General features: G+C 41.4%; 1 protein-coding gene across 2 annotated transcripts; it reads right to left on the bottom strand.

Annotated features, from left to right (window-relative positions):
• Positions 1-523: 523 nt before the first annotated feature.
• Positions 524-26,771, bottom strand: MMD (monocyte to macrophage differentiation associated). Of its 2 annotated transcripts, XM_028090592.2 has the most exons (7): positions 26,523-26,771; positions 19,062-19,143; positions 15,742-15,902; positions 12,274-12,348; positions 10,390-10,491; positions 8,447-8,516; positions 524-2,408 (listed from the first exon to the last, which is right to left on the bottom strand). In XM_028090592.2, the coding sequence occupies exons 1-7, from the start codon at positions 26,546-26,548 to the stop codon at positions 2,208-2,210; spliced, it is 717 nt and encodes a 238-aa protein (XP_027946393.1). In that variant the 5' UTR covers positions 26,549-26,771; the 3' UTR covers positions 524-2,207. The 2 variants fall into 2 exon arrangements, with proteins under 2 accessions (XP_027946393.1, XP_027946394.1); XM_028090593.2 differs by lacking the exon at positions 12,274-12,348.
• Positions 26,772-27,084: the final 313 nt, after the last annotated feature.

The raw sequence follows: 27,084 nt of genomic DNA on the forward strand, positions 1-27,084 counted from the left end.
TTGCTGACTTTGAAAATGCAGTTGTGTATATGGTGATCTGCTTTCCTGTCCCAGCTCCCCGACTCTGGAGGAAGGAGTCAGACCTCTCTGACTCTGCTTCCTGTTCTGTAGAAAGGGGGAGAACGGCATCGAACATTCCCTTCATTTGCAATATGATGTATGTCTGGTTGCTGATATAAAATTGTGTAACCTCAGTCCTATGGTATAGTCTATAAACTAAACCAAAAGGATTCTCTTGGTAAAGATACATCATTTATAAAATTTACAATCTTTAGGCCCCAACTAGCATATTTTTTAAACTGAAAACATGTGCTGATTTTAATGTCTGAGCTGGCTCTGGCATTTCAATTATTAAAAAGTGGACTAGAAAGTTCTAGATGACAGGGCGCATTTGTTTCTCTTTCTATCCTGACTTCTCCCCCCCCCCAAAAAAAGGCTAGTATACAAATTACAATGCTAGATGAGCTCAAGCTCTCAGACATGCATTATCATCTTCACAGCCATCTAATTTAGAGACAGTGGAACAAATCCAAGTAACAATTTTATTCTAGTCTACAGCACATTTTTTTACATACATTTTAGTGGTTTCGACAGTGTTACTTTTGAACAGACTTTAAATGAATCCACAAAAGTTAATATGTTAAAAACAGAATAAACACAAAACAACAGGCATCAGGATGTTCAGAATCATGCAGATAGGAGTGCTCTGGTTGGTGTGATCACTGGGCACCTTGCCTATTTAAGAATCTACCAGCAAATACCAGTTCTTTATACCCATGTAATTCACCCAAATCAGGGAGTTCTAAATATGCACACCCAAAATAAACCCTCTTTTAAAGCCACAACAGTACAAAATTTCAATGAATAAGTCTAAATGTGTCAAGCCAATTATTCCACTGATCAAACCCAAATCCAGCAGTCAGTATCAGCAAGGATCTAAAGGCAAGGTTATTTCATTTATTAAAACACCAACAGGAGATTAATAAACAAAACAACTAATGTTAATCTTAATATAAGACACTGAGGGAAAACCAAAAATAATATATTAAATACCACTCCATTGAGCCAGGATACAACCCATGAACTACAGATACATGTTTCTATCTGCCAAACAATGCTTTAAATATTCTTCTATGGAAAAGAAAAAACTCTATCAGGAGGTACAGGGGAAGGATAGGAATGTGAATTTGTGCACCTAATTCCACAACTGAAAATGAGTATCAAACTGATAATATTAAGCTAAGTGACAATGACTTAACCGACGGGCATCAAACAGGCAATACCACTATTCACTGTAATTCATAACACTCTTCAGAGTCTTCAGTGGATGACCACTCCAACAATACCATCATAATACAGATGTGAATACTCATCCACTGTTGAAAGAGATCCTGAAGAAAACATGGCAAAGGCATAGAGAAAAAGTTGCATCTTTTGAAAAAGTTAATGATATCAAAATACTTTTCCATCACTGGTAAACCAAACTAGGTCAAGTATATGGCCCAAAGCAGCATGGAGTTCAGAGTCAGAGGTTGGCAGAAAAGTTTGGAAAACCACAATTTTTAAAAATTGGCAATTTCTCTATGCTTAATAAAACTATCAGAAGAGGTATAATGTTCGTTTGTGGAATGTTGACAGCTTGCTGAAAAATTCACGTGAATGAGGAACCGCAGAGATGCGCTTCAATGAAGTCGTCTTTAAAAATTTACAAAAAATGAAAATTTCTATTTAAAAAATAACCATGTTATGCCAAGATGAAACATGGTAAAAGTAGTGTTAAGTTCTGTCCATGATTCTTCACACAGTTAACGGGAAAGTGATAGAAACAATTTTCTCTTAAAAAGGAAGCTTTGTTGTTACACTGACTTTTACAATCTGACCTAGTAATTTAGAAAAATCATGTAGTAAAATCTGTAAAATTAAAATACAAAATTCTGTTTTGTAAACATCGGTTGGCCAAGTCTATCCGGAGTCCTTCATGATAGTGGAATGGAATGAATAATTAATTCACTACCTTTTTATCTGCTGTGAGGGGGAACATTCCAGAACACAGCTTTTGTACTTTCACAGTAATTATATTCAAAAGATATAAAGAAAGTCAGTGCAGTTGTCTTTTTTTTTTCCCCTCTGTGCAATTTTCAGCTCTTACCCCACTCCCAAGTGCCATAATTGAAATAATACTGGTTTCGAGACCTAGTACAGATGGGTCATAAATGCCGCATAAAGTCTGTAGGACTTCGATAAAGGTATTTCCAAATGGCATAGTAATGCACTGCAGCTGCCGTGGCCACAAAGAGGTGCCAGATGGCATGGGCAAAGGGAATGATGCCATCACTCTTGAAGAACACAACTCCCAGGCAATAAATTAAGCCCCCACAGGCAAGTTCATGAAGTCCATCCGTGTTATTCTGTCAACAGAGGAAAAAAAGAAAGAGGTTGTGATGTTACTCTCGATGTGACAAACTAGAGATCATTGCAATTCCCCCGCAGCCTGCTGATCTTCTAGACAATGAAGGAGCCGCACAGACAGCATCCTGCTCAGTAAACATGAACTAAACTGAAAAGTCTCTCATCCGTCAGGCTGGATTACCCTTGGGGGCTGGCGGTCTTGACTGGCAGAGAAGTCAGGTTACAGGCCCCACGGTGAAAAGCAGCAGCCTCTGCTCATCTATGGCATGCTGAAGCCGACTGCAATCACACCCAGACACAGGAGTTCAGGTTAAGAAAGTACCATCTTTGGCTTTCACCTTCTCCTTTAAGAGCTTTCTTCCATACTAAGGCGCACCCACACCACCGCATTTATAATTGACATCTCGGCCCATCCTCCTCTCAAACTGTTCTACGCTGATTGCTTTTCCAAGACTTCCCCTGCTTGTGTGAGCTTATGGCTTCCTTATGGCTGACATGGGCAAATCACAGCTACAAGTGACCTCGGAGATCAGACAGCACGTTAAGGATAACATACTTCCTGACCTTCTAGATGTTGCCAGGCCTTTAGGTCTGTGAGCCTAGGCGTTTCTGAGCTCAGCAGGAAGTTAAAAGTCACATGTGCTTTAACACAAAAAGGAGAATTTTTAGGCTGATCTTGGTTTTCCAAGACCTAGGCCCATCTTCAAAATTAAAGTGGGCTATATGAATGAGGGGAAGAGAACAGAGGCAAGGCTTAGGAGGCTGATGAACAAGTCAGTCCCCCAGATTCCTGAGGACTAGGAATAGAAAGATCTCAGGTTCTGCAGGGTGGTGAAAACCTAAGCCAGACTCTGGCAAGGCCTTGGAAGGGGATGCATGTGTGGGTGTCTCAGAGGCCTGGGCACTGACAACTGCACACTCATGAGCTCTGGAGCCTTGGACTGCGGCCAGGTCCAGCTGGGAGCATGGGGAAGCTCTTATGCAGCCACCAACTTAAAGCCCCATGCACCTAGACAGTGGCAGCAACAGACAACCACGAGCTCAGAACCAGGCGTGAGGATCTAGGGCCACAGGTGGGGATCAGTCCTTTCTTCAAAGTTCAGGTTAAGTCCCCACGGTTTTTGTAAAATCAAAAGATGGGGAAGGAGCCAACCCAAATCAACTGGTAACGGGTTTCTTATTAACCTTTGTAAGATGTAAAGTCAGCCAGACTGATTTTTATCAAAAACAAACAAAAAAACCCTCAAATACCACACATTTATTATTACTTTAAGGTTACAAAACAACTGATACCTATTATTATACAAAATTCTCTGCGTATGTGCATTAGGGACATATTTCTAGAAGGTCTTCATCAGATTCTCGAAGGGGCATATAATTCCCAAACAGTAAAAAGTCACTCATCTAACATAATTCATCCTCCTCATTTTAGAGATGAAGAGAGTAGAACCAGAGGAATGAAGTAACCTGAACAAAGCCATAGAGCTGGTCACTGCCCAAAAGATAGCACTCTTTTTTTCTTTCCACTGAAACAATAAGCAAGAGACCAAGCCACGTACAGAGGTTGGTTCTGATATACATTCTGGTAGCAGACAGTTCCTCAAGACACCATATTTAACTTATTAACTTTCAGGGAACCAGACTATAGTGAATCCTAAAACAAAAGCTGTTTTCTTCATTGCCTGTGTCATTGCACTTTTATTCTATCCTAGGCACTGTTCGAAGTGTACCCATGTTTACTCATTTAATCTTCACAACCCTAAATTAGGTACTGTTAGTATCCCAACTTTACAGATGAGAACACTAAACAGAGAGAGTACATAATTTGCTCAAGGCCACGTAGTGTTTAAGTGTCAGAATCAGGATTTGAACCAAGGTGGTCTGGTTCCTGAACTTAAATTCTTCTTTGGGGGAGGGGGAGGGAAGAGTGGAAACGGGTCATTATTTATTTATTTATTTATTTATTTTTAAAGATTTATTTATTTGAGAGAGAGAGAGAATGAGAGAGAGACAGCACGAGAGGGAAGAAGGTCAGAGGGAGAAGCAGACTCCCTGCTGAGCAGGGAGCCCAATGTGGGACTCGATCCTGGGACTCCAGGATCATGACCTGAGCTGAAGGCAGTCGCTTAACCAATTGAGCCACCCAGGCGCCCCGGAAACGGGTCTTTTTTTAAATTGATGATTACTTTACAGAGTGTAATACATAAATACTAAGTGAACACCATGGGTCTTGATAAATGCATACATCTATCTAACCCATACCCCGATCAAGAGAGACCACCTACCCCAACACCCCCTCCCAATCCTGGACAATCTCTTCCACCAAAGCAACCATTGTTCTTACTGCTGCTATCACCACACACTAAGTCTGTTTTAGAACTTCACATTAATGGAATGATACTGTATGTCTATTTTTGTATCTGGCTTTTTTTTTTTTTTTTTTAAGATTTTATTCATTTGAGAGAGAGAGAGGGAGAGAGTGCACAAGCAGGGGGAGAGGCAGAGGGAGAGGGGGGAAGCAGACTTCCCGCTGAGTAGGGAGCCTGATGTGGACTCAATCCCAGGAACCTGGGATCACAACCTGAGCCGAAGGCAGACGCTTAACCATCTGAGTCACCCAGGCGCCCCTGGCTTCTTTTTTTATCAGTTCTTTCCATCTGGGGCTTTATGGAGGTCTTTTTGTAGATTATGTTTTCATTTCTGTTGGGTAGTACCTGTTGAGTCATAAATCTATGTTTAATTTTATAATAAATGGCTAAATAATTTTCCAAAATAGTTCTGCCATATTATACTACCCCCAAGAATGAGTTGGGGTTCCAGTTATTTCACATCTTTGCCAGAATTCGGTGCTGTCAGTCTTTATTTTAATAATTCTCCAGGGTATATTCTGGTAGCACATTGAGGTTTTAATTTTCATTTCCTGATGACTAATGATGTTGAGGGCTCTTTCAAGGGCCTATTGGATATGTGTGTACCTTTGTGAAGTGTCTGTTCAAGTGTTTTACCCATTTTTATAGGACTCTTTATTACTCATTTGAAGTATTTTATATAGTCCATATACATGTCCTTTGTCAGATACATACAGAGAAAGCAAGTATTTTCTCCCAGTATGTAGCATGTCTACGCATTTTCAAGTTCATTGATCTTTTCTTCTGTAGTATCCAATCTGTTGTTAACCGCTTCAAAAAATTTTTGTTATCATATTGTTTTCAGGTCTAGAATTTCCACTCAGTTCCTTTTTTGTAGTTCCATTTCTTTTCTGAGATTCTGCATTTGTTTACTCATTACGTTTTAAAGGCCTTGTATGCTAATTTCAACATCTCTGTCATCTTTGTATCTGTTTCTATTGACTTGTATTTCCTTAGGTGCGTGGTGTCACATTTTCTTGCTTCTTGCTTATCTACTAATATTTGTTTGGATAAATGGATGCCAAGCTGTGAGAGTATAGATTTTGTTGTGTTCCTTTCAATAATGTTGAGTTTTGTTCTGGTAGGCAGTTTATGTACAGAGGATCAATTTTATCCTTTCCAGGTTTGTTTTTGGGCTTTGTTATGGCAGTTCCAGGGTAGTCCTCACTCGAGAGCTGGAGTAGTTCTCCTAAGTGTGGAGGTCGACTTGCTGGGTTCAGTTGAACACCTGAGTTGCTCAGCATGGTGTCTCCACTGTGGCTGGTTGGCCTCTGATATCTTCCAGCACCAGGCACCTCTGGACTCTCCATTATCCCACAGCTGTCCCACAGCCACTCGGCCAGGGCATGCAGAGACTTGCCCTGCACAGATGCAGTGTGGTATTTGGGCAAGGACTCAGGGAAACCCCTTTGTAGATTTCTGGAGACACTTCTATGTGAAGCTCCCTCTTCTCCAGAATCCTCCCCCAAAACTGCAGCAGGCTCAGTAGCTAAAATACTGACTTGTTTCCTCCACCCTGACTGCTGCTCTCTGGCTCCACTTTATTTTGTCGCAGCTTGGAAAGTGTCCCCAGGGAGAAAACTGGGGCAAATTTGAAGCTCATCTTTTGGTTTCTATTCCCTCAAGGGACACAGTCCTGTGTCTGTGGTCCAATGCCAAGAAACAGTTGTTTCCAATACTTTGCCAGTTTTTTATAATTCTTTATGGCAGAAGAATAAATCTCTGATAGCCCAATATTCCAACCAGAATCAAAGCTTTGAGTGTCCAATCACACTGTTTGTTAGTTCAGATGGCTTATGAGGTTCTTTTTGATCTGGTCTCTGTCTAGCTCTCCAGCTTTATTACAAGACTTATGCTATCTGCATAATTACCCACCTCAAGCATAGAGGCACACTCCAACAGGTACACACATTCATGTTCCAAACAATGAACTACTTTTAATTCTTAAAGGTGCTAGTGCTTTCCCCCTCTCCAGGCCTGCCTTCATGCTATATTCTTTCCTGTACAGCTTGCATCATCCCTCCTATCCCTAGGCTCTCTTCTGTCTTTATGAATCAGCTTGAACATCATTTCCTTTAGTGCTTGGATCATGTGCTCCCATAGCAGCCTATGTTTTTCCCAATCGAAGACATTATAAAACTTTATGATAGTTTCTTATTTAAAATGAACTGTAGGTTCCTGCTTGGTGCTGAGTTCTACCGGGGGGAGGGGGGGTATGTGAGGATTATCCTGTTTTGACTATCACAAACGTTAGTCACTGACTATTGTATGACTTGTGAAAATGCCAAGATTTAGGGTAGTAAAAATACTGGATAAACCTGCTCTTATGATACCCCAAGGGAATTTATTTGATGTTCTACTGTAATGATTAGTAACCTACACACACAAACCTTGCTTATGTTGCTTTGGGTGTCCTGAATTGCCCTCTAACTATATGGCCTTCAAGGCAGATTTTCTCGTTTCCATCATTCACCTCCTTCCCTTCACTCTTCCCTGTTGCCTTTACCAACTAAATTATAATTTATTTTTGGTGCTAGGTAATTATTAAAGCTACGATAAAGCTCTTACCTTAAAGAAACATATTTTGACACATTCTCGTAAGACCTATCCTCTGAAAAAAACAAGCAAACCTGTAACTTCTAAACCTTTTACAGGTATTTTTGTGACCAGGTAGGGGCTATATACATTCTTAGCTCATAGGCACAGGAGTGAAATTATAAGTACAATTCTTCTGACCTTTGTAGACTGAGAAAATAATTCAAACTAGACACATTATGAGTTCCTTAATTAATATAGGGGCGAATGCCAAAAAAATGCAGAGCCTAAGACACTGGAGCTAATGGCACAAAATAACCAGTTGGATGGGATCACAAGGCTATAATGATATGCTTTTCTTTCAAATTGATACACACAGATTTTCAAAAGCAATTCAATTTGAAAGGAAGTTCAAAGCATACACACTGACTGCCTACTATAGGTAATGTTACTTCCACCCATGAAAGTCCTCAAAAGAAATTTTCAAGCAAAGTGTAAAAAAAAAAAAAAAAAAAAAAAGAAAAGCACTTTCCTGAGAAAGAGAAATAATATATGTGACTTAAAAGCAAGTGAAAGAAAAGTAAGAGTGAAGACTTTTGGGAAATACTAAATAAAATGTTGACACAACTGACCTCTTGTGGTCCTTCTAATTCTTAAGATTTAGTAAGTCAATAATTTATAGGTTTTTTTTTTCATTGTAAGACATCAAAAAAAATTTACCCTCCTCCATGGATTTATAGTTAAGACACTAAACGATTCAGGCAAAAATACTTATCTGCAGGTGACCTCATGCCTCTTTGGGAGAAGGGTGGGGTAGGGGTGGGGTGAACAGAATGGCTATCCAAAAGCAACCCATAGAGAAGATGATCATATGGAAAGAAATATACTTCAGTATATAACTTCTCCAAACTACAACCAGGAGCTAGTATAGATTGCAGGCACTTTGTTATTTATATACTTTTTCTTTGGAGTTAATGGAGATGTCATAACTTCAGAAAGAAAAGCTACATGTCATATCTATGGACCAATGAAAAGCCCCAGCAATTTAAAAGGAAATAAGGTGAAATACTTAAAATTATGAAGCCATTTCTTACCATTGATGTCACCACCAAAGCTGGAGAAAACCCCATTGTGAGATAGAAAAAGAGCTCAACCACCTTATACCTGCAGGATAGAAAGGCAGTTAATTGTATCTATTCCTACAATATTTATGACAATTTCCATTCCAGCTCCCCCCACCTTTTTTTTTTTTTTAAAGAAATGCAAACTCTTAAACTATTCCAATGAATATATTTTCCCAGGAGACCATTAGGCCTCTAATTAAAATACTATAGTTGAGTCACAATGAACTAGCGTTTCTTACAGGATTGAAATGGCATCAAACGCCACATGCGACTTGGAAAATGTTTGCTACAAAAAGTGTTATTACTGCATCCAATCCACCATGCATTTTCCCCCTCCCAATCCCAGAGTGTTTGCCCTCCTCACCACTCCTATCCACAGCTATAAGAAACTGAAATTATGAAGACAGACAGGGATGCTGCGTGGGGTCGGGTTTATCAGTGGCAAAGGGATGTTAGCCCTAAGGAATGAAGGGCATATAGTTTTGTTTGTCCCTTTATTTTGCATCTGCACAAACTCCAACTTGTAAGGCTCATCGCATTAGGCTATAGAATGTCTGAAAATGCTAAGAAATACACTGTACTAAGATTCAGCTCACGTTTCTGCCTAATCAAAGTAGGCTCTAAGTTCCTTAGAGGCAGGGGCCAAATTTCGTTTATGTTCATATCTGCAAGGCCTAGCATAGTACCTGGCATGATTTAGGCACTCCCTAATACTGCCCAACCAAATGGTCAGGGGCCAATCACATCTCATTGTCCGTGTTTTATACTCAGAGTCCACTATGAAGTAATCTTATCAGGGAACTGGGGAAGAATGGGTTTGTGGGTTTGGTGTAAAAGGAGGCCTGGAATAGGAGAAAAGACAGCTATTTTATCCAAGGATATAAGTTAGGTGTTTGAGCCCAAGAAGCAAACTGTTTCCTCGAATTTATATATATACTATATAACACCACTCAGAATAACTAATTGTGGTCAAAAATGCAACTTAAGTGAATTTCAAAGTCATAAGTTAGTGAAAACTGCCATTTTCTTCTGAAAAGAGGAAACAATTTAATACTTTGTGATAAACACAAATTATGTTCAATTCTTAGAGCCATTCTGCCAATGACAATAGATAAGCTAATAAATTGTACTCAGGGACAATGATTTCATGCTTGTGAGTTTCTCAAATTCAGGCACGTGAAATAAGGAAAAGAGCCATGGGGTAAGAACTAGGACTCTTGGGTCCTAATTCTAGATGAATCACTAATTTGATGCACATCCTAAATGGTCTCATTTTTTTAAGCATGAAGCTGGAATAGATGACTCTGAAGGTCTCCTCTGGAGCCGTGATGCTAAATTTCAGTAAGCTTTCCTTTTGATATTTGCTTAATACTTATGACTATGGACTAAAAATAACAGGTTAAAAAATGTGCCCCATGGTTAGGATATTAAGAGTTCAGATGCTCTTCCAAATATCCCCTTTCTCAGGGAATCCTAGTTTGGAACATCTTCTGGGTTCCCATCTAGGTAAGTGTTGTTCCAGTGCTTATCTATTATCTTCAGTCTTCATTGAAAGCTCAAAAAAGCAGTTTTTATTCTCATGTGCTAAGTATGGATCACAGAGTTTTAAGGCTATTTTGCTGCTGATAAGGCCAGTCGCCTGAGGATGTGAAGTGACATCCGAATGACTAAAATGGTAGTCGGTCTGTCCCTCAAATGCATCCTATCATACATGTGCCATTTAGTTCTTCCCACAGCAATCTGTCTACCAATAATGAACACCAAATGGCTTCAAAGATTTGCTAAAAGCAATATATATTCTATTTATGTATTTCTACTATTCTGAAGTGTAAATATAAAGCAAACTGTCGTAACGTCAACAGAATTTAGGTAGTTAATTTTAAAACTATCAAATGTAAATTATTTTCTCTTACTTTTCATGGTAGAGAAATACATAAATGGTTCCTCCAGCTGCCATGAGCCAGATAAACCAACGCATATGAGATGCCAGGGGTCCAAGTTCACGGAGATTTAACCTAAAAAATTGTAAACATGACAAAAAAGAACAGAAGTGATAAATGAAGGGAATTCACAGGACCTGTGTTTTCCTCTAGGCTTGAAAACTGGGCAAGCAAGTACTAGCATAAAACCAGGATGAAAAGGCATTCAACATGCCATGGAGGTATTCAGGCAATTTAGGTAAAATTAATAATTCAAGGATAAAATTGTTAGTTGACCTTTGACTTAGAATTAGTTCCAACGTGGTTTAAAAATGGAACCAGCTAAAAGGAGATATGCAGAAGTGAGTCCCACCACACCTGTGATGCCCGACTTTCCTTATTAGGCAGACTTGCTGTCAAATCAGCTTAATTCTGATAATGTATTTGGGAGCAGATTGCTTACAAAGCTTAATGAGTACCCTGAACAGAATCCTCAACCAGGATCCCATACCCACAGCAGATACCTAATACACAGACCCAGTATCTCCATTACCAATATCTCTGCCAAGGGAGAACATGAGAAGAGTTAGCTCAACATATGTTATGAAAGACATTTTGTCAGAATTTAACTGTGGGCTCTTGTAAAGCTTGAATTTTAAGATGCTGCAAATTCATTTGTACTCATTTCATATTAAGAATAGCTATGATAAAAAAAAAAAACCCAAATGTTATTCTGATTGGCTATGAGTACAAAATTATTATTTCCAAACAGGAAAGGCACTACCTACCTATTGAAAACAACAGGTGAACAGGTTGCTTAGTGTAATATTTGATTCCTCAGCTTTTAAAAATTTTATTTCCTTATTTTAAGTCAGGGAATACTTCCCAAAAGTCTGTAAGTATTCCTGCTCCAATATGATGCAGAGCTATAATTTAGTGAGAAGTATTAGGGAGAAAAGACACTTTTTTATTCCAACAGATAATTAGGTTTCTTCTTAATGACTGATGCTGAGTAAGTTAGAAAGTAGAGGCCTGCTGTTTCTTGTGACTACTGCAGTTGAAATTCACAAAATGAATTTCTGAGTGTTTAAAACTGGACCATGTCTTGATAGAGGGAATCTAATGTTCCTTTAATCATAGGTTTCCAGGCAACAAAAGATTCTATCTAATCTATACCAAAAGGGCAGAAAGAGCAAAAATTGAATAGAATACTAGGTATTTTATTTTTTTTTAGTATTTCATTTTTATTTTTTTTTAAGTAATCTCTACACCCAACATGGGGCTCAAATTCACGACCCCCTCCTCCCGCCCCCCCCCCGCCCGAGATCAAGAGCTGCAGGCTCCACCCACTGAGCCAGAATACTAGGTGTTTTAAATAGCTAACTAATTAGTTCTCTTACTTGTACGGCTAAAGAAATGAGAAGTGCACTCCATATATAGTAGCTACTGTGCTGTGAAGTGAATTGTAGACAAACAGGATAAATTTCCAAAGTCAGCCTGTTTTCCTCACACATATTTACAGCATTTCCACTTAAATGATTAGATGTCCAAGTACTCTGAACAGCCGCAGTATATAGAAAGAACATGGAAGGCAAAGGTGACATATTTCAAAATGAGTGTGCTACCTACACACAAGTTCCTGGCACTTCCTCGTGAACAATCCAATGCCAGATATATATTCTGAACAGCAGTGACATTCTTCCCTTAAAATCTGCAATCTGGCCCAAGTGAAAAAAACAAACAAACAAACATGTATGCATGTGTTGGAGGGAGAGGGGTGGGGTATATGCATGGGGCAGGGAAAGGAGGAAGGGAAGGAAGGACAGAAATTCTATCCCAAAACACACTACCTTCAAACATAGAAAGGCAGTATCTTACCATGGAGCGTAAGAAGCAGCAATGAAGAAATAAATAACCATTCTATCACACATGTGAAAACAATGCTCCACTGTCCTAGTTGGGGGAAAAACATGTTAGGCAAAGTTTTTAGAAAAGTTTCAGACTGGCAGCATGGGTTATCACTCCAGCATGCTGTAATTTCCATTCCTGCTCTAGTTTCTTGTGGAAGTTATAACTTGGCTTTCAAAGTCACACAGCTAGTTTTTTTAATTTAAATTCAATTAGCAAACATATTGTACATCATTAATTTTTTATATAATGTTCAATGATTCATTAGTTGCATATAACACCCAGTGCTCATCACATCACGTGCCCCCCCTTAATACCCATCACCCAGCTACCCCTTCCCCCCACCCCTCTCCCTTCTGTAACCCTCAGTTTGTTTCCTGGAGTCCAGAGCGTCTCATGGTTTGTCTCCCTCTCTGATTCCTTCCCGTTCAATTTTCCCTCCCTTCCCCTGCGGTCCTCCACGCTATTCTTTATGTTCCACATTTGAGTGAAACCATATGATAATTGTCTTTCTCTGCTTGACTTATTTCACTTAGTATAATCCCCTCTAGTTCCATCCATGTCAATGTAAATGGTAGGTATTCATCTTTTCTGATGACTGAGTAATATTCCATTGTATATATGAACCACATCTTCTTTATCCATTAATCTTTACACAGCTATTTTTAATAATACAAAGCCACATGTAAAAGCTTTACATTATTTTTAAGCTTTCACATACAGTAGTCACCATGTATGAGATACAGGTGCAGAACCCCACAGTAATCAGGAGCTCTGAATTTATTTTGGTTAAAATAAACAAACAAAATCTGTGGTTAAAAAAACAAAATCTGTCTGGCTGATGTTTTCCACTTCTTTTAGATCCTATGTAATAGAAAAATGAAATTCCTTGAGGGCAGACCACCCCTCAACCCCCATCACTGTGCAGGGCAGGAAGTAGTTCATCTTTCTAGAATGTCTTCAGAGAAGCTCTCACTTCAAATATCTTAGTGTAGACAGTAAGTTATAATAAAGGAAATTCAGAAACTAATTTAGGAACAGCAATAACCAAAACCAAAACCAAAAAACAAAACAAAACAAAAAAACGCATTTGCTGCAAGCAGGTAGCCACCTGGATTTCTAAGTGGGTTCCTCCTTCCAAAACTGAAAATTCAGGAAGTGTACAAAGATCTGGCGTGATCAGTGAGGTCTAGTCACCCAACGGATTAGACAGAATCTGCCCTTTAATGAGGTGATTTAAAAGTATGAATGCATTGCATCGTCTTGAATCCATTTTCAGCATTCAAGGGTGATAGCTGTAGTTTGGTTTAGGGCTAGTGTTAGATTTTGCCTCACCACATACACAGTGTCAACCAAAGCAAGCTGAGGATGTTTTCATGACGGTTACTGTTCATCATGTTAGTGACGTGAAAATAATTTAGGTCACAGGTCTAAAAAAGCAAACACTAGATTAATGCTTCTCAAACTTGACTGCATATCACAATCACCTGGGAAGTTTATAAAATATAGCCATAAACTATAGTCCAGAAGATTGTAAATTTTTAAAATGGCTAGAACATGGGGTACAGGGTGGAGGGAAGAAGAGAATCTTTTATTTAACTCTTTGGGTGATTGTGATTCCTAGCCAGGTCTGGAACCTTTCTAATTCAGCTTTCTAGACTGTTATGCACTTGTTACAGCAGGTAAAGTCAGACCTATAATTTTATTCAAGATCCACCCCGGCTTCTCTGACCCTCACTTTCCTCACAGGGAAAATAGAAATGACAACATTTCTATCATACAGTATGTGTGAGCATTCAATGAGATCACGTAGAGCAGGTGTTCATTAGCACAGCTTCTAGCACATAGTAGGTACTCAATAAATGCTCATTCCCTTGCTTCTAAATAAGGCTATATTTGGATATTAAAAAAATTAATCCAGAGCAAAAATCCACATGTGGCTTGATTCTAGCAGTGCTATTTCAAAGGTCAAGAGACCCTGGTTTCTATTACACCTTCTTCAGCCCCTGGGAGGGAGGCCCTGAATACCGAAGGATTCATCTACAACTCTATTGATTCAGAAATCTAGACATCAAAGCCAAGTCAGCCGAGGCAACCACAAGTGTCGGATTGTGCCAGGAAGATAATGAAGTACTCTGGCCTTTGGTCTCTGTGACAGTATGTGCTGGGGAGACAGGTACTTTTGAGGCTTGTGAATATACCCCAGCGAGCCCTCATGATTCAATGCTGTGGTTTTATTTTAGGCCCAAGGAACGGTCACCTAGGCACAGGTAGCAGGCTGGGAACTATAAGCAGTATTGAGATGGGTGTGGATGAAAAACCCCTAGGACTGGGAGTCAGAGGTCTTAGAATGATCAGACTCTGCCAGTCTCACTGATCTGAGCTTCAGTTTCCCCAGGTGAAAATTAAGGGGTTTGAATTAGAAAACCCCTAAGGATCCTTCCTGCTCTGAAACTATGATTCTACTTATAAGGAGACCAGTAATCATCTCACGAATCCCAAACCCTGTTCTTAAATAATACATGTCTTTTTAATATTAGATTGTTTGAATTGTTTGAGATTTTTTTTGGCATTCTGTAAAACCAAAAGCTATATTCTATTATTTTAAAACACTCTAAGTCTGCTCTGAATCCTCCTTTTACGAAAAGAAATTTTGCGCTTTTGGGTTGTACGGAATGTATTCCATAAGCAACTAAATGGTGTGCTTCTCCCTTTGCATGCCCCAAATTAATCTTTCACTCAAAGGAGGAATGCTTTTATGTCTTTATTGGGAGTCTAGTGGGCCTGCTTTGGGTTGGAAAGTACCTGACAGCTAATATGTGAATTCTGTTTGAACAGATACACAGGACCTAATTCTGAAAGCTGAACTTTGCAAAACAGTAAACCCAAACTGCAGCAAACCTCCTTACATGACAAAGTCCTGGTCATTTATAATTTTCAAATCATTTTGGCAGGCATTATCTCATCCACCTATCACAGAACCCTGGAAGTCAGGCATTATTATTCTCGTTTTAGTGATGAAGAAACTGAGGCTCCCTGGGGTCAGGTGACTTACATAAGGCTGAGTGGCAGGGCCGGGCTGACTGCAAGTTCAGTGTACTCTGTCCCTTCTCCACAGCCACCGCGCTCTTACGTGTGCTATGCCTGACGACATTAAAGGACAGGTTTTGGGATTTTACGATGTATAAGTCTTGGGGAAGCAGTGTGGTTTTGTTGGTGGCTGCTGAGAAAGGCCTGCTTTCTTAGATACATATGGGGGTCCTCTAAGTCTGTCCAATCCATTGGAAATTTCCTGAATAATGGCATAGCATCATAGTCTATGAGGCAAGAAAATGTCTATCTACTCTGTAGCTTCAACCTGACTGAAACATGGCAGTAGGGGAGGCTACCCTGAGTCTGCTATTCTGATCTGGTGAACTAGCATGCCATCCACGGTACCTTAAGTGGCTCTTCTTCCACGACACAATGTGAAATACTGTGGAAACGATGAAGAGGGCGCAGAGGCCCATCCCGTAAATCCATGCGGTTATCTTTTCCCAGCAGTCGTCCGACAGCCGATGCAGGAGGGCACTGCCCACGATGGCCGGAACGATGAGGAACTGAGGGAACAGCGAAGAACAGTAAATACCCTGGGTTTGGCGAAACTGAGATCTCTGTTCAAAATACACAGGTTTCCCAGGGACAGTTTTAGAAAGATCATTTTAAACATTTGCCTCTCGTGGATGCAGTGGTCGGCGACAGCATGGCTGACAGCGAGTGCTGTTCAGGGCCCAGGAACCGTGCCCACCACTGGGTACCCGAATAAGTGGTAACGGATGCAACATGACTCAACTGTGGCAGAGCGGATGTTTTTTATCCTAATTTCATTACATAAGAATGTATTTCACCCTATTCTCTAATGTGATTTAAAGTGGGTACTTAAAATATACACCACATATGCAAAATCAACTGTACAACTTGTGTTCTGATTGTTAGTATGGATCTGCACATTCCACCAATTTGGGAGGTAGTGCCAAGTGAAAGCATTTCTGGGTTATTTGTTTTTAATAGCACCTTTCAGGTAAGCAAGGGTAATCCATTCTCACCTACTCAAGCAATTTTAAGAGACCATAATCTTACAGAGAATTTTGCTTTCTGTACCATAGTTTATACTCCACATGGACACAAATTTCAATGGCCGTCATATGAGTACCACCACTAAACTTTTTTTTGAAGACTTCCTCTTTTTAGAGAAGTTTTTTTGTTCACAGTAAAACTGAAGACTAGTAAACATTTTATAATAATAAACATCCTCAGGAAAAATAAAGTACTTTATTAGATATTAGAATAAGCATACCTGGTAAAGAATGCAAACTTTAGCAATCTTATCTTTTTTCCCCAATACCTATTTTTGCCCTCTTGCAATAAAATATCATATCTCTAGATAAGATCAGCATTTAAGTTTCAAATGCTGAAGTCTTCGCTGGCCCAGACGATATGAGAAAATTAATGACAATAAAGTAAGTTTTTTGTAAGACAGAACTTAATTATTTTGAGATTATGTCCTTTCTACTTTCTCATGTTAAAGTATCCTCTCTTTAACGAAACGATGACGATGGAAGTGTTTTTGTTCTGTTTTGTCTGTTTAGAAACTTTACTGCTCTCTGGAAGCCAAAAATCAGGGGTACAGTTTAGTAAGTTTAATAAGATGACATTTTCTGTTCTAAAAAATTAACACAGAGGTTTCGTCAGTTTTTCCCTTAACTTTGTTTTTTACAAGTATTCCTTAACTTATGACATACCCAGGAGATTAAGGGATCATTCAAGTCCATCTCCAGCAAATAATATTCCTAAAGGTGAGCTGTGCATCTCAGTAGCCAAACTATTATATTTAAGTGCTCAAGATAATGCTAAGTAACGAACACTTCATTGATTACTTTCATTGGTCAGTGGCACGGAAGCTATCATGGCACTGGACCTGTAACTTTCATGTGTGTTTTGCAGTTGGTAAATAGAAAAAATAATGGATGTATATTGGAGCAATGAGTGAAGGAAGAAGCCAAATAATTATTCAAACTTTTATATTCCTTATATCCTAATGCTGTCCTAGACTTAAATATACACATACAAACACAAAACTTTTTCTTATGGGTCTGGACAATTATCTTTGGAAATAATTTTACTTTTAGCTGTTAAATTCATCAAATATTTGCTCAAGAATAAAAGATGGAAATTCTGACAGGTATCGAAGACAAATCAAATTAGGCCATGCATTCTTTATTTAGTCCAAGTTGGTACTCTAAACATTTTGACCCTCTGCTCAAAGCTCACTCCACATAAGTGTGTCACTAAGCCAAAGACAGGGGTCAGCTCAAGTCTAAAGAATTCCACTAAATCCTTCCTGTTCCCAGAATCTAAGCCATGGGTCCAGGGAGACTCTCCACTGGAGAGGTTACTCCCAATTTCATTACTGAAGCTCTTTTACGTAATCCAGGGCAGGCATGTCAGGTACTAATTTTTCCCTTTAGGAACATTCCAGCATATTAATTATTTAAATAAAAGTCTTTTTAGCACCCAAGGCAAAAGGACATCCAGTGATAAATTAGGATGATATTTCAGTATTAATAAGTATTATCTGAAGTCCACCATTACAATACCTAAAACAGATGCTTCATAAAGTTTGATTTATGCTAAGGAATGACCAAATGGCATTGTTCTATGAGATTATAGAGGATTCTACTAGAAATCAGTTTGGGGTTTATTTGGCATCATTGTTTCTTTATAGAAAACACTGTAACTATTCTTTGGGGAAGAGGATTAAAGACATGAAAAGGCACAACTAGAATTCAAACAAATTTTATTATAATGACATATGTACTAACACTGTCTTGTACTGTCTAAAATAATTAGCCTGTGCTAAGCACTCTTCATGAAAGGATTAAGTTGGGCTCCTTCTCTTTTTCTTATCTTCAGCTATATAGCAGCTACCTCCTTTCCCTCCAAAGTCTCACTAAATGCAGCTTTCAAAGGGAATAACGAAACCAAAGATAAAGGGACATTCATAATGACACAAGAAAATGTCAATAATGCGACCTTAATAGGAAAACTATGAAAATACATATTCATGAACACAACACGCAAACAGAAGAAATGCACCAAAGTGTTAATTTATTTCTGGGTAGTTTTGTTTTTCTTACATATTCTTCAGTGTTTTCTAAATTTCTTATAATGAGCATGTTTTGCTTTTATAAGGAAGAAAAACGTTCACTAAGAATTTAGGGATCAACTCAGCTTTTTCTTCAATAATGTGGAGTAACATCTGCTCTGAAAAGCAGTAGATGCTGTGGAGGTGGGGAGGGGGTGGCTACCTGTTTCAAGGGATCACCTGGTAAGAAAACACCTTTTTCAACAACACCGTGAACTCTCCTTGCCACATGAACACAGCTGACTGTCTTGAAAAGGTGATTCACTTCATTGCAGAGGTGACAGTCCTCATAAATAGTTGTCTTTTTGGTTTTCCTATAACTAGGGTACTTAACTATTATTCTTCTACAGAAGATCTTGTCAGAGAAAATCAGTTTAGGATGGACAGAGCTGGCCGAGCACTCGAAGGGTCTGATACGCTCACACAGCTTCTGGTATCATGACCCAACACTGATGCACTGGTGGGTGAGGTCACAGAGCTAGGTATATCCAACTAACTGGGCCGAGGGTACGAGTTACCTCCTCTCAGCAGAGCCTTCTGGGAAGGACACAAAGGGCAGAAAATGCGTACTCACTGCATGTGTGTAACAGTTAGCAGCATGTTCGTAACAGGTTGGTTTGTAGCGGCCATTGGCTGGGGCCCGGTGGTTCATGAACCTGGACAAACAAAAAGACATCACGTGAGACAACCTCAAAGCATGTAAAGAACAATGGCGAAGGCTGCCAATATTGTTTAGTCTATTCTAATGGAAGAGGCAGCTGCTGGAAATACCTAGTTACGGGAACAAGACCAAAGCCACTGAACAGGTGTAAACTGAGCCAACAGCCATGATCCAAAAGCAAATGCCCTAGTTTATAGGATTAAGTATTCTTTCAGCTTATTCAAAAGAGAAACCTCCACCAACCAAAAGCAAACAGAAATCAATCATATCCACCCCCTTCAACTCATACTCCCCCATGCTAAAAAAAAAAATACATATGAATAAAAAAAGGCACAACCAAATCTTAAATCTCAGGGAAAAAATTCAAGGGAATCTTTCTAAACTTTACAAATGCCAGTAACTGCCATTCAATGAAAAGGGATACAATATAAGATTTCAATTTTCTCTCCCAAAATTTATAAAGCTTTACACATGGAGATATTTACACCCTACATTCCACAATTAGCAGGCCTGTCCAACTAGTTTCCCTATATTGCATTACCTGTTCCAGCACCAGACGGCTTAAATAAATGATACCTGACTGTCTCTAGGCCACCTAAACTAGAGGTATGTTTTTACCTGGATTTTTTTTCCTGAGTTAAAACAGTTTGCTTTCAAACCCAAATATATAGTACCTGGTACCCTGGCTATAAAATTCATACATACATACAAGTGTGTGTATGTATCTAAATATCAAAGTCGGTTATACATACAGACACATACCCATATTCCATACTTCTCTTTGGGCCAACTTTGTGGAAACAGCAATACAGTGAAAACTATGAATACCACGGGACCTGAAGATAGGAACAGTATTCTTCCACTTCGGTAGGGAGTGAGGATCCTCCAAAACCCCACCCACGCCCAGGCCATGTTTCATGAGGGATGCTGGTTTAGTCTGTTCTCTGGAAAAGGGGAGATGTAAATCCAGGAAGATAAAAAAGCAGCTGCCCGAAAGCAGCAGATGCAGAGAAACAGGTGAAAGAGCCCCACAGCACTCAGGTCTCCGAGGCCCCACTGCGTTCCTGTGCAAGACGTCAGCAGGTTTTGCGCTATAAATTATCCTTTTGCTTGAGCTACTTTAAGATGGGGGGAAAAGGGGGAGATTTTGTCATCTGCCACTAACGAGTTCTGACCAGTCACACCTTATTAATTACCATGATGAAAAATGGTACCAGGCTGAACCAAATGGCAAAGCCAGGTCTGAAGCACATGGTCAAGCCATCCTAAACAATGCCCGGCTTAGGAACAAAAGACTAGCATTTCTCCCTGAATTAAAAGGGTCTGTTATCCTTAGAGCAAATAAATAAAGAGAAAATGGCAGTTCCTGTCAACCCAATACACAGAGTTTAGGTGGAAAATCCAATGGGGAATGAATTTGGGACAGTGATGATATTTCACTTGGACCATCAACGGGTTAGTTATCTAACTAGTGTGCAGAATATATATTATTGAATGGAATTTGCCAGATGGTTTGAAAACTGTTTAAGAGAAAGGTACAGTTAACAGCTTCAGAATTTATCCAAGCTATTCTTGCACATAGATAAAATAAATCTTTTCTCCCCTGCTAATCCTTTAAGTAACTTTACTAATTTCCTAAGGGTCAAGAGTGTTGCTACATAGCTCTTATTAGTAAAAAGGAAAATAATTGCAGTCTTGAGAAGAATGCTTTAAAAGCATCCCAAGCATTCAAGGATCTACCTCATCACTCCCAGACACAACAACAGACTTCTAAGTAGCATACCCTATCAGGAATTTTAAAGGGTAAAGAGGAAGGCTCCAAAATGGTAGAGGGTAGATTAAATTGAGAGTGTTCTGTTTAGGGTGCAGTAAGTAGGGTTTGTCTACCCACCACCAGGCTGAAGACTAAAATAGCAATTTATATCTCTGGCAGCCCAATCTAAAAATAGTCAAGCCATTACAGAGCAACAGAGATAGACTTTCACATTTTCTCCTAAAAGCAAAGAAACTGGGTGGCCATGTTTGTGACAGCTTCGTCCCTGCCCACCTGGAATCACTGAGAGTAAAAATAAACTCTTAAGTTGTAGAGAAAAATATCCCACCTACGTGACTGAAGGTAGTCTCTTACAGCCTGAGCCAGATTTGCACAATAAGGCAAGGGAAGAGCAAGACTGAGAGGAACCCATCACCGTCTGGGGCTCAGGGAAAACCACGGCACAATGTGTTCTGCTGAGAAATTTACAATGCAATCAAGCCTCCAACATAGCCTCCTGAAGAAATCATTCCTAAAACCTAAATGGAAAAGCAGAAGTAAAATGCAAATTTACTTCCACACGATGAACCTATTCTATTCTCTTCTCCCAAAAAGAATGAGAAAGGTTCTCAAGTGTTACAGAAAACGGCAGTCATTTATGGAAGCCGCCTCTACCTAAGAAGTAACCCTAACAGTAATCTGATGCTAGAAGAGCATATCCAGCAGGTTTTACAGGGTTTGAGGGAAGGTAATTTAGTCCTGGATATGGGAAACACACTTTAATAAAGCTAGTATTTAATTTTTTTGAGGGGGGAAAGGCAGAGGAAGAGAGAATCTTAAGCAGGCTCCATGCACATCGCTGAGCCAGAAGCTGGCTCAATCTCATGAGAGCCAAAATCAAGACTCTAATGCTTAACCAACTGAGCCACCAGGCCCCCCTAATAAAACTATTATTTACTCGGGTTTGTTCACTCATTTCCTCGCTTTCTCTTTCAGCACCCTCTTGCTTCCCTCTTACCCAGCATTCTTAAACCCCAACCTCCCATGACAAAATTTCAAAACGCTGGAGAGAAAGAACAGATAGCCCAAAGCACTGTGCCTTCTGAAAGTAAATCTATGACCCACCAGCATATCTCTGAGGCCCAAGGTCAAATCCTAGAAGTTGTCCTTGATTCCTATGTCTTCCTCATTCTCTAAATACAAGTGTTGTCAATACTACTTCCAAATATATTCCAGATCAGCCTAGTTCTCTACAGTCCCACAGACCCTACCTTACACATCAAGACATTGACATCTCTGGCCTCTACAAATACAAATCTCAATCAGTCTCCCTGATTGTCCCCATATAGACTCTTTTCTTCATTCAGCAGCCACAATAGTCCATGAAAACCAGATCACAGCACACACCCCAACTCTGGCTTAAAACCTGCCTTTGGCTTCCCAAAGTAGCCCACAAGCTGGGCCCCACTGCTTCTGCAGCCTCAGGGAGCCACCTTCCTCTCACTCTCCACCCTCCAGCTACAACATCTCCTTTCTGCTCAAGCCACCAAGGTCTCATCTGGCTCCGGGCATTTGTGTTTGCTGTTTACTTCTGCCTAGAACATTCTTCTCCAGAGGTTCAACTCTCCTCACCTGTCAAGCTCAGCTCAAATATCACCTCCTCAGAGGTTTTCCTGACCATCCTACCTAAAATATCATTTCAGCCCTCCCCACCCTACCAGAGCCCTTATCAGAATTAGTAAAAATTGTTTTTTTCCGACATGTGTTTTTTTTTAATTTCATCTTTCCCTACTGTAATGTGAATTCCAAGAAGGCCTTCTTGTCCACCATCTCATTTCCAATCCAAAGCACAATACCCAGCTTATTGCTGGAACTTAGTAAGTAAGTGTTGAATGAATGAATGAATGAATAGATAGAAATTCTGCCCGTTGCTTAACTATTTTATCTTAACTGAGAGATACCCGGTTGTCAATTAGTTCCACTTGGGATCCAACAGGTTCTGTATGTAACAAAGAGAAACAGGCAATCTTAGGGCCAAAAGAACCCTGAGTCTCATAAAAGAAAACTCTTAAAGGCTAAGACCATGGTTATTCCAAGGGCTCTTTTTTTTTTTTTAAGATTTTATTTATTTATTTGACACAGAGAGAGAGCGAGCGAGAGAGGGAACTCAAGCAGGGGGAGTGGGAGAGGGTGAAGCAGGCTTCCCGCTGAGCAGGGAGCCCGATGCGGGGCTCGATCCCGCAAGGACCCTGGGATCATGACCTGAGCAGAAGGCAGACACTTAACGCCTGAGCCACCCAGGCGCCCCCCAAGGGCTCTTCCAACAGCACTTGATGGGGCAACATAAGCCAACCCCTATACACAGTACCTTATTATTAGCCAATTTATGAGTGAGCATAGTGTTCAGGAAGTGTCCATTGCCAGAGGTGGTGATACTGGTGGACGGTATTTAACTTAATTATTAAATAAGAGGGAAGGCATATATATAAGACTACCCCATGCCTGTAATTCAATGCTCTAAGAACATGTTAAAAAAAAAGGCAACAGGCAGTCCTGGAAGACTTCCTAACGCTTGTGAATAAGGTACTTTATCACATAGTCAGTGTGAAGCTAACCAGTGGTCACAGGGCTGGAGCTGAAGCAAGGAGCATCCTTTTCCTTGGATTTTTGGTGGCAAGGCTGGAGAAATGAGAATGCACCGACACCATACAGTAGAAGCTCTGTGGGTCCCCGGCCTCAGCGCTGTACACGATACTGTGTAAGCAGGGAGATAGACAGGTGAACTGGCAGCGTGGGTGGTGGAGAGGAACAGGAAATTGAATTGAAACGGGTCTACCCTTCCCTAGCCATGTGACTGTGGCACGTTCCCTTTTATTCTCTAACCCTATTTGCTCGTCTATTAAATGGGTATAAATACTTGTCTTCCAGGGTTAGAGCTGAGAATGAGATTGGTAATACACAAATACCCAGCCACTGCCTGGCACAAATAAGCACTCAATAAATGTTAGCAATTATTCTAATCAGTCGGGGATGCTGTGATAGGGAGAAAATGACTCTGGGAGAGGAGGGTGTGGGGGGAGACTCAGATGTGGAAAAGATAAAGCACGAGAAAAATATGCTCTGTGTCCCAGTGGCATTTTTCACATCCTAAACTTTTTGAGAAGCCATGAATGCATAGAGCTCTCCACTTAGGACAGTGGGCTAAATTTCTTCACAGCCTTCCTCTGCAGAAATGGCAGAACTCTGGAAGTTTATCCAAAGCCTCAATGACCACAATTCCATTATAGAACAAACCAGCAAGGTGTTCATTTCTTGTAATTTAGACATAGCTACAAACTATGGCCTAATGAAATGTTTTTACTGCAATCAAACGCTCTTCAAGGGGGTCTTGATAAATCTATCAGGAGAAGTAACACATGCATTCAAAGACAGTACGTCCCTCCCTCCGGTTTCTCTGTAATGTACCTACCTATAACTTTTCTGAATGCTCAAAAGATAAATAAGGAATATGCCTTGAAGAGATGATGAATAGTGCTCCCAACATTTTATGTTGTACAATACACAAAAAGGACTTTTTTTGTTGAGTTAATTTGTATTTGCAGGCTTTATGTCCAAGTTCAAATTTACCCTGAGAAATAGCTTTCCAATTCTGTATGTAATAGAAAAACAAGAAATTATGTGATCATTCAATCTTCAAAGAAAATCAGGGGTAGGTGGAGATGCCATCAAGAAAATAAATGTTAAATATCCATTGACACTGTGTACTCACTGAGAAAATTACAAAGTCTGTGCCACACCAAAAGAAATGCCTCTATTTTTCACCTTTAAATGAATGAAGTAGAGCACAAAATCATATTACTACACTGATGATAAGGACTGGGTAGATTAGCATCCAGCAAAGGTAGTTCAGTCAGCTGAGATGGTAGGATCTGAAATGTTTTTTTTTTTTTTTCCATTTCTCTTAACATTGTTTTAATGTTTGTGCAAAAAAAAAAAAGGCCTTTTTTTTCCTTTCTAGAGAATTCAAAGGATAGGAAAGAAATACAAATTCAATCAAATAAGGAAGGGTAATTTCACAGAATATTGCCACTGTTCTCTGAAAACAGGAAGCGCACAGATGTTCAAAGAAGTAAAACCAAATCAAACAAACCACATGCACAGGGCTTTACCAGTCATACTTGAATGTATGTTACTTTCTCCCTTAAAGCCCCTCCAACCTTCATTCCTGACTTCATGTTCTAAAGCCAGACATCATGGTTCCTTTTTGCCTTCAGAAGCACTGATATGACGTTCCCACCAAGGGAATAGCGCCAGGCATTCAACACCCTGAGTGATAAGCAATATTCATAAGTTAATCCAAGTCTTCAAACTCATCACCCTTCTAATGGCACGGCCCACCCCAACTCTTCCTATGCATTGTTGGCTCCTTTACCCTTTGGGACTGGGGGAGGAATGAGAGAAGCACAACGGGGGAGCGGGCATCCTAAGGCTTAGGGGGTTGGAAAGGGAAAAAAAAGTGCAGTTCGAAATTCTGAAATAAAAGGCAATGTCTAAAAACTCAACAATAACCTCCTTGGAAGATCTGCATGCATTCCTTTTCTTCTTTCAAATTCCCCATCACTGCACACCAAGCTTGCCTGCTAGTGAAGGTCTGGGAATGGGGCCATGGCTGACAGATTCAGACAAAGGATCGAGAGTTAAACAGGGGAGATGAACTTTCACCCACTTAAAAGAAGAAGAATTGGGGGGGGGGGGAAGCCCAGAGCTTCCTCTCAGAACCATGGGCCAGCCTCCATCCATTGCTAAATGTCAGAGACCTGAGACGGGATTAAGGCCACCGTGCCTCCCTAGGCTGGCGTTCCCACCAGCTCTCCAGTCAATGAGCTGCCGGCCAACCTTCCGGTGGCACCTCCTGGGTTCCTCCTCCTCATTTCCTAACACAGGCGCCTCAACAGCAGCTCTCACCACCCGAATGCTAACTTGTCCCTTCGCAGTGCCCAATACAGCACCGCCCTTGGACGCTAAACCAGCAAGCTCAGAGAACTAGCAAGGCCACACCTGGCCAGGCAAGGCTAAACCAGAGGAGCATGCCTCAGTTTCCCTGTTGCTAGGGCCGATCACACACAAAGCACTAAAACGCCCAGCACCCCGTTTTACGACAAATCTTGCTGCAGGGCGCAGAAGCTGCTCGGCCCCTCTTCCGCGCGCCCCGGGAGCCCCCAAGCTGGGGATAACGGGTGGAGGCCAAAGCCGGGTTGGAGTAACCGGGGTCGGCGTCTGGGGCTGAGGTTCCGGTCCTCAGAGCCAGGCACGAGCCCTGTTGGGATGGGGGTCGGTAGGATGAAGTCGGGTGAGCAATGGGATCCCCTGGAAGCAGGGCAGGCTCGGGGTTCGGGGTCTGGGAACCCGGGTCACACACGAGATCCCGGTCCTCGGAGGAGGGGGATCGCCCAGGGACCGCAGGGCGGGGAATCCCCTGGGAGCTGGTCCTGGGCCAAGGCGCGGGATCCGCGGGGGGGGGGGATGGAACCAGGTGAGGAGCTGGGACCCACGCCGGACGGCGGGATCTGGGACCCGCTGCCGGCTCGGGCGGTGGGGCAGGGGCGCCATCCCTCTCTCACCGCTGGAATCGATTCTTGAACCGCATTGATCCTCCGCTCCTCCTCGAGGGCCGGGAGCTCCGTCTCGTCCGCGCCGGCCGCAGGGCGCGCGGCCCTCATCGGCTTGGGCTGCTCCGGAGGCCGCCCGCTTGCCTGGCGGACCGCTCGGCGAGGCAAGATTGAGTGGGCCAGGCCGGGGATCGGGACAGGGCCGGGGCAGACCCGGCGGCTGGGGGCGGGAGGGAGGCCGCTTAAACGGCCCCGGCGCCTCCCGCCTCCCGCCTCCCGGCTCCTCCGCCCACGGGCGCCCGCGCCCCGCCCCCGGGCCCGGCTCCACCCCTCCCAGCTCCGCCCGCCTGCGTGCGCCCACGGCCGCCAGCTCGTCACGAGATGGGCGGCCAATCAGCACCCCGAGCGGCGCGGCGGCAACGCTGCCATTCATGCCGCAGAGCCCGGGAGAAGAGGCGGAGCCTCGTGTTCGATGGGGCGGGGCTATGAGAGAGGAGGAGGGCTGGGAAGGCGGAGCACTTCTAGAAGGGGTGGAGTTGGACGGTGGAGACCGAAGAGGCAGAGGCCAGAGGAG

This window comes from Eumetopias jubatus, unplaced genomic scaffold, assembly GCF_037043125.1.
Source record: "Eumetopias jubatus isolate StellerSeaLion01/CBP00866 unplaced genomic scaffold, mEumJub1_p1.0 scaffold_10, whole genome shotgun sequence".
NCBI lineage: Eukaryota > Metazoa > Chordata > Mammalia > Carnivora > Otariidae > Eumetopias > Eumetopias jubatus.

Coding starts and splice junctions, on each gene's coding strand:
- MMD (XM_028090592.2), bottom strand. CDS start 26,548: ATGCGGTTCAAGAATCGATTCCAGCG. Junction 19,144..26,522: donor TTCAAGAATCGATTCCAGCG/GTGAGAGAGGGA, acceptor TTGTTTGTCCAG/GTTCATGAACCACCGGGCCC. Junction 10,492..12,273: donor GCTGCTTCTTACGCTCCATG/GTAAGATACTGC, acceptor ACAATTTTTTAG/GTTAAATCTCCGTGAACTTG.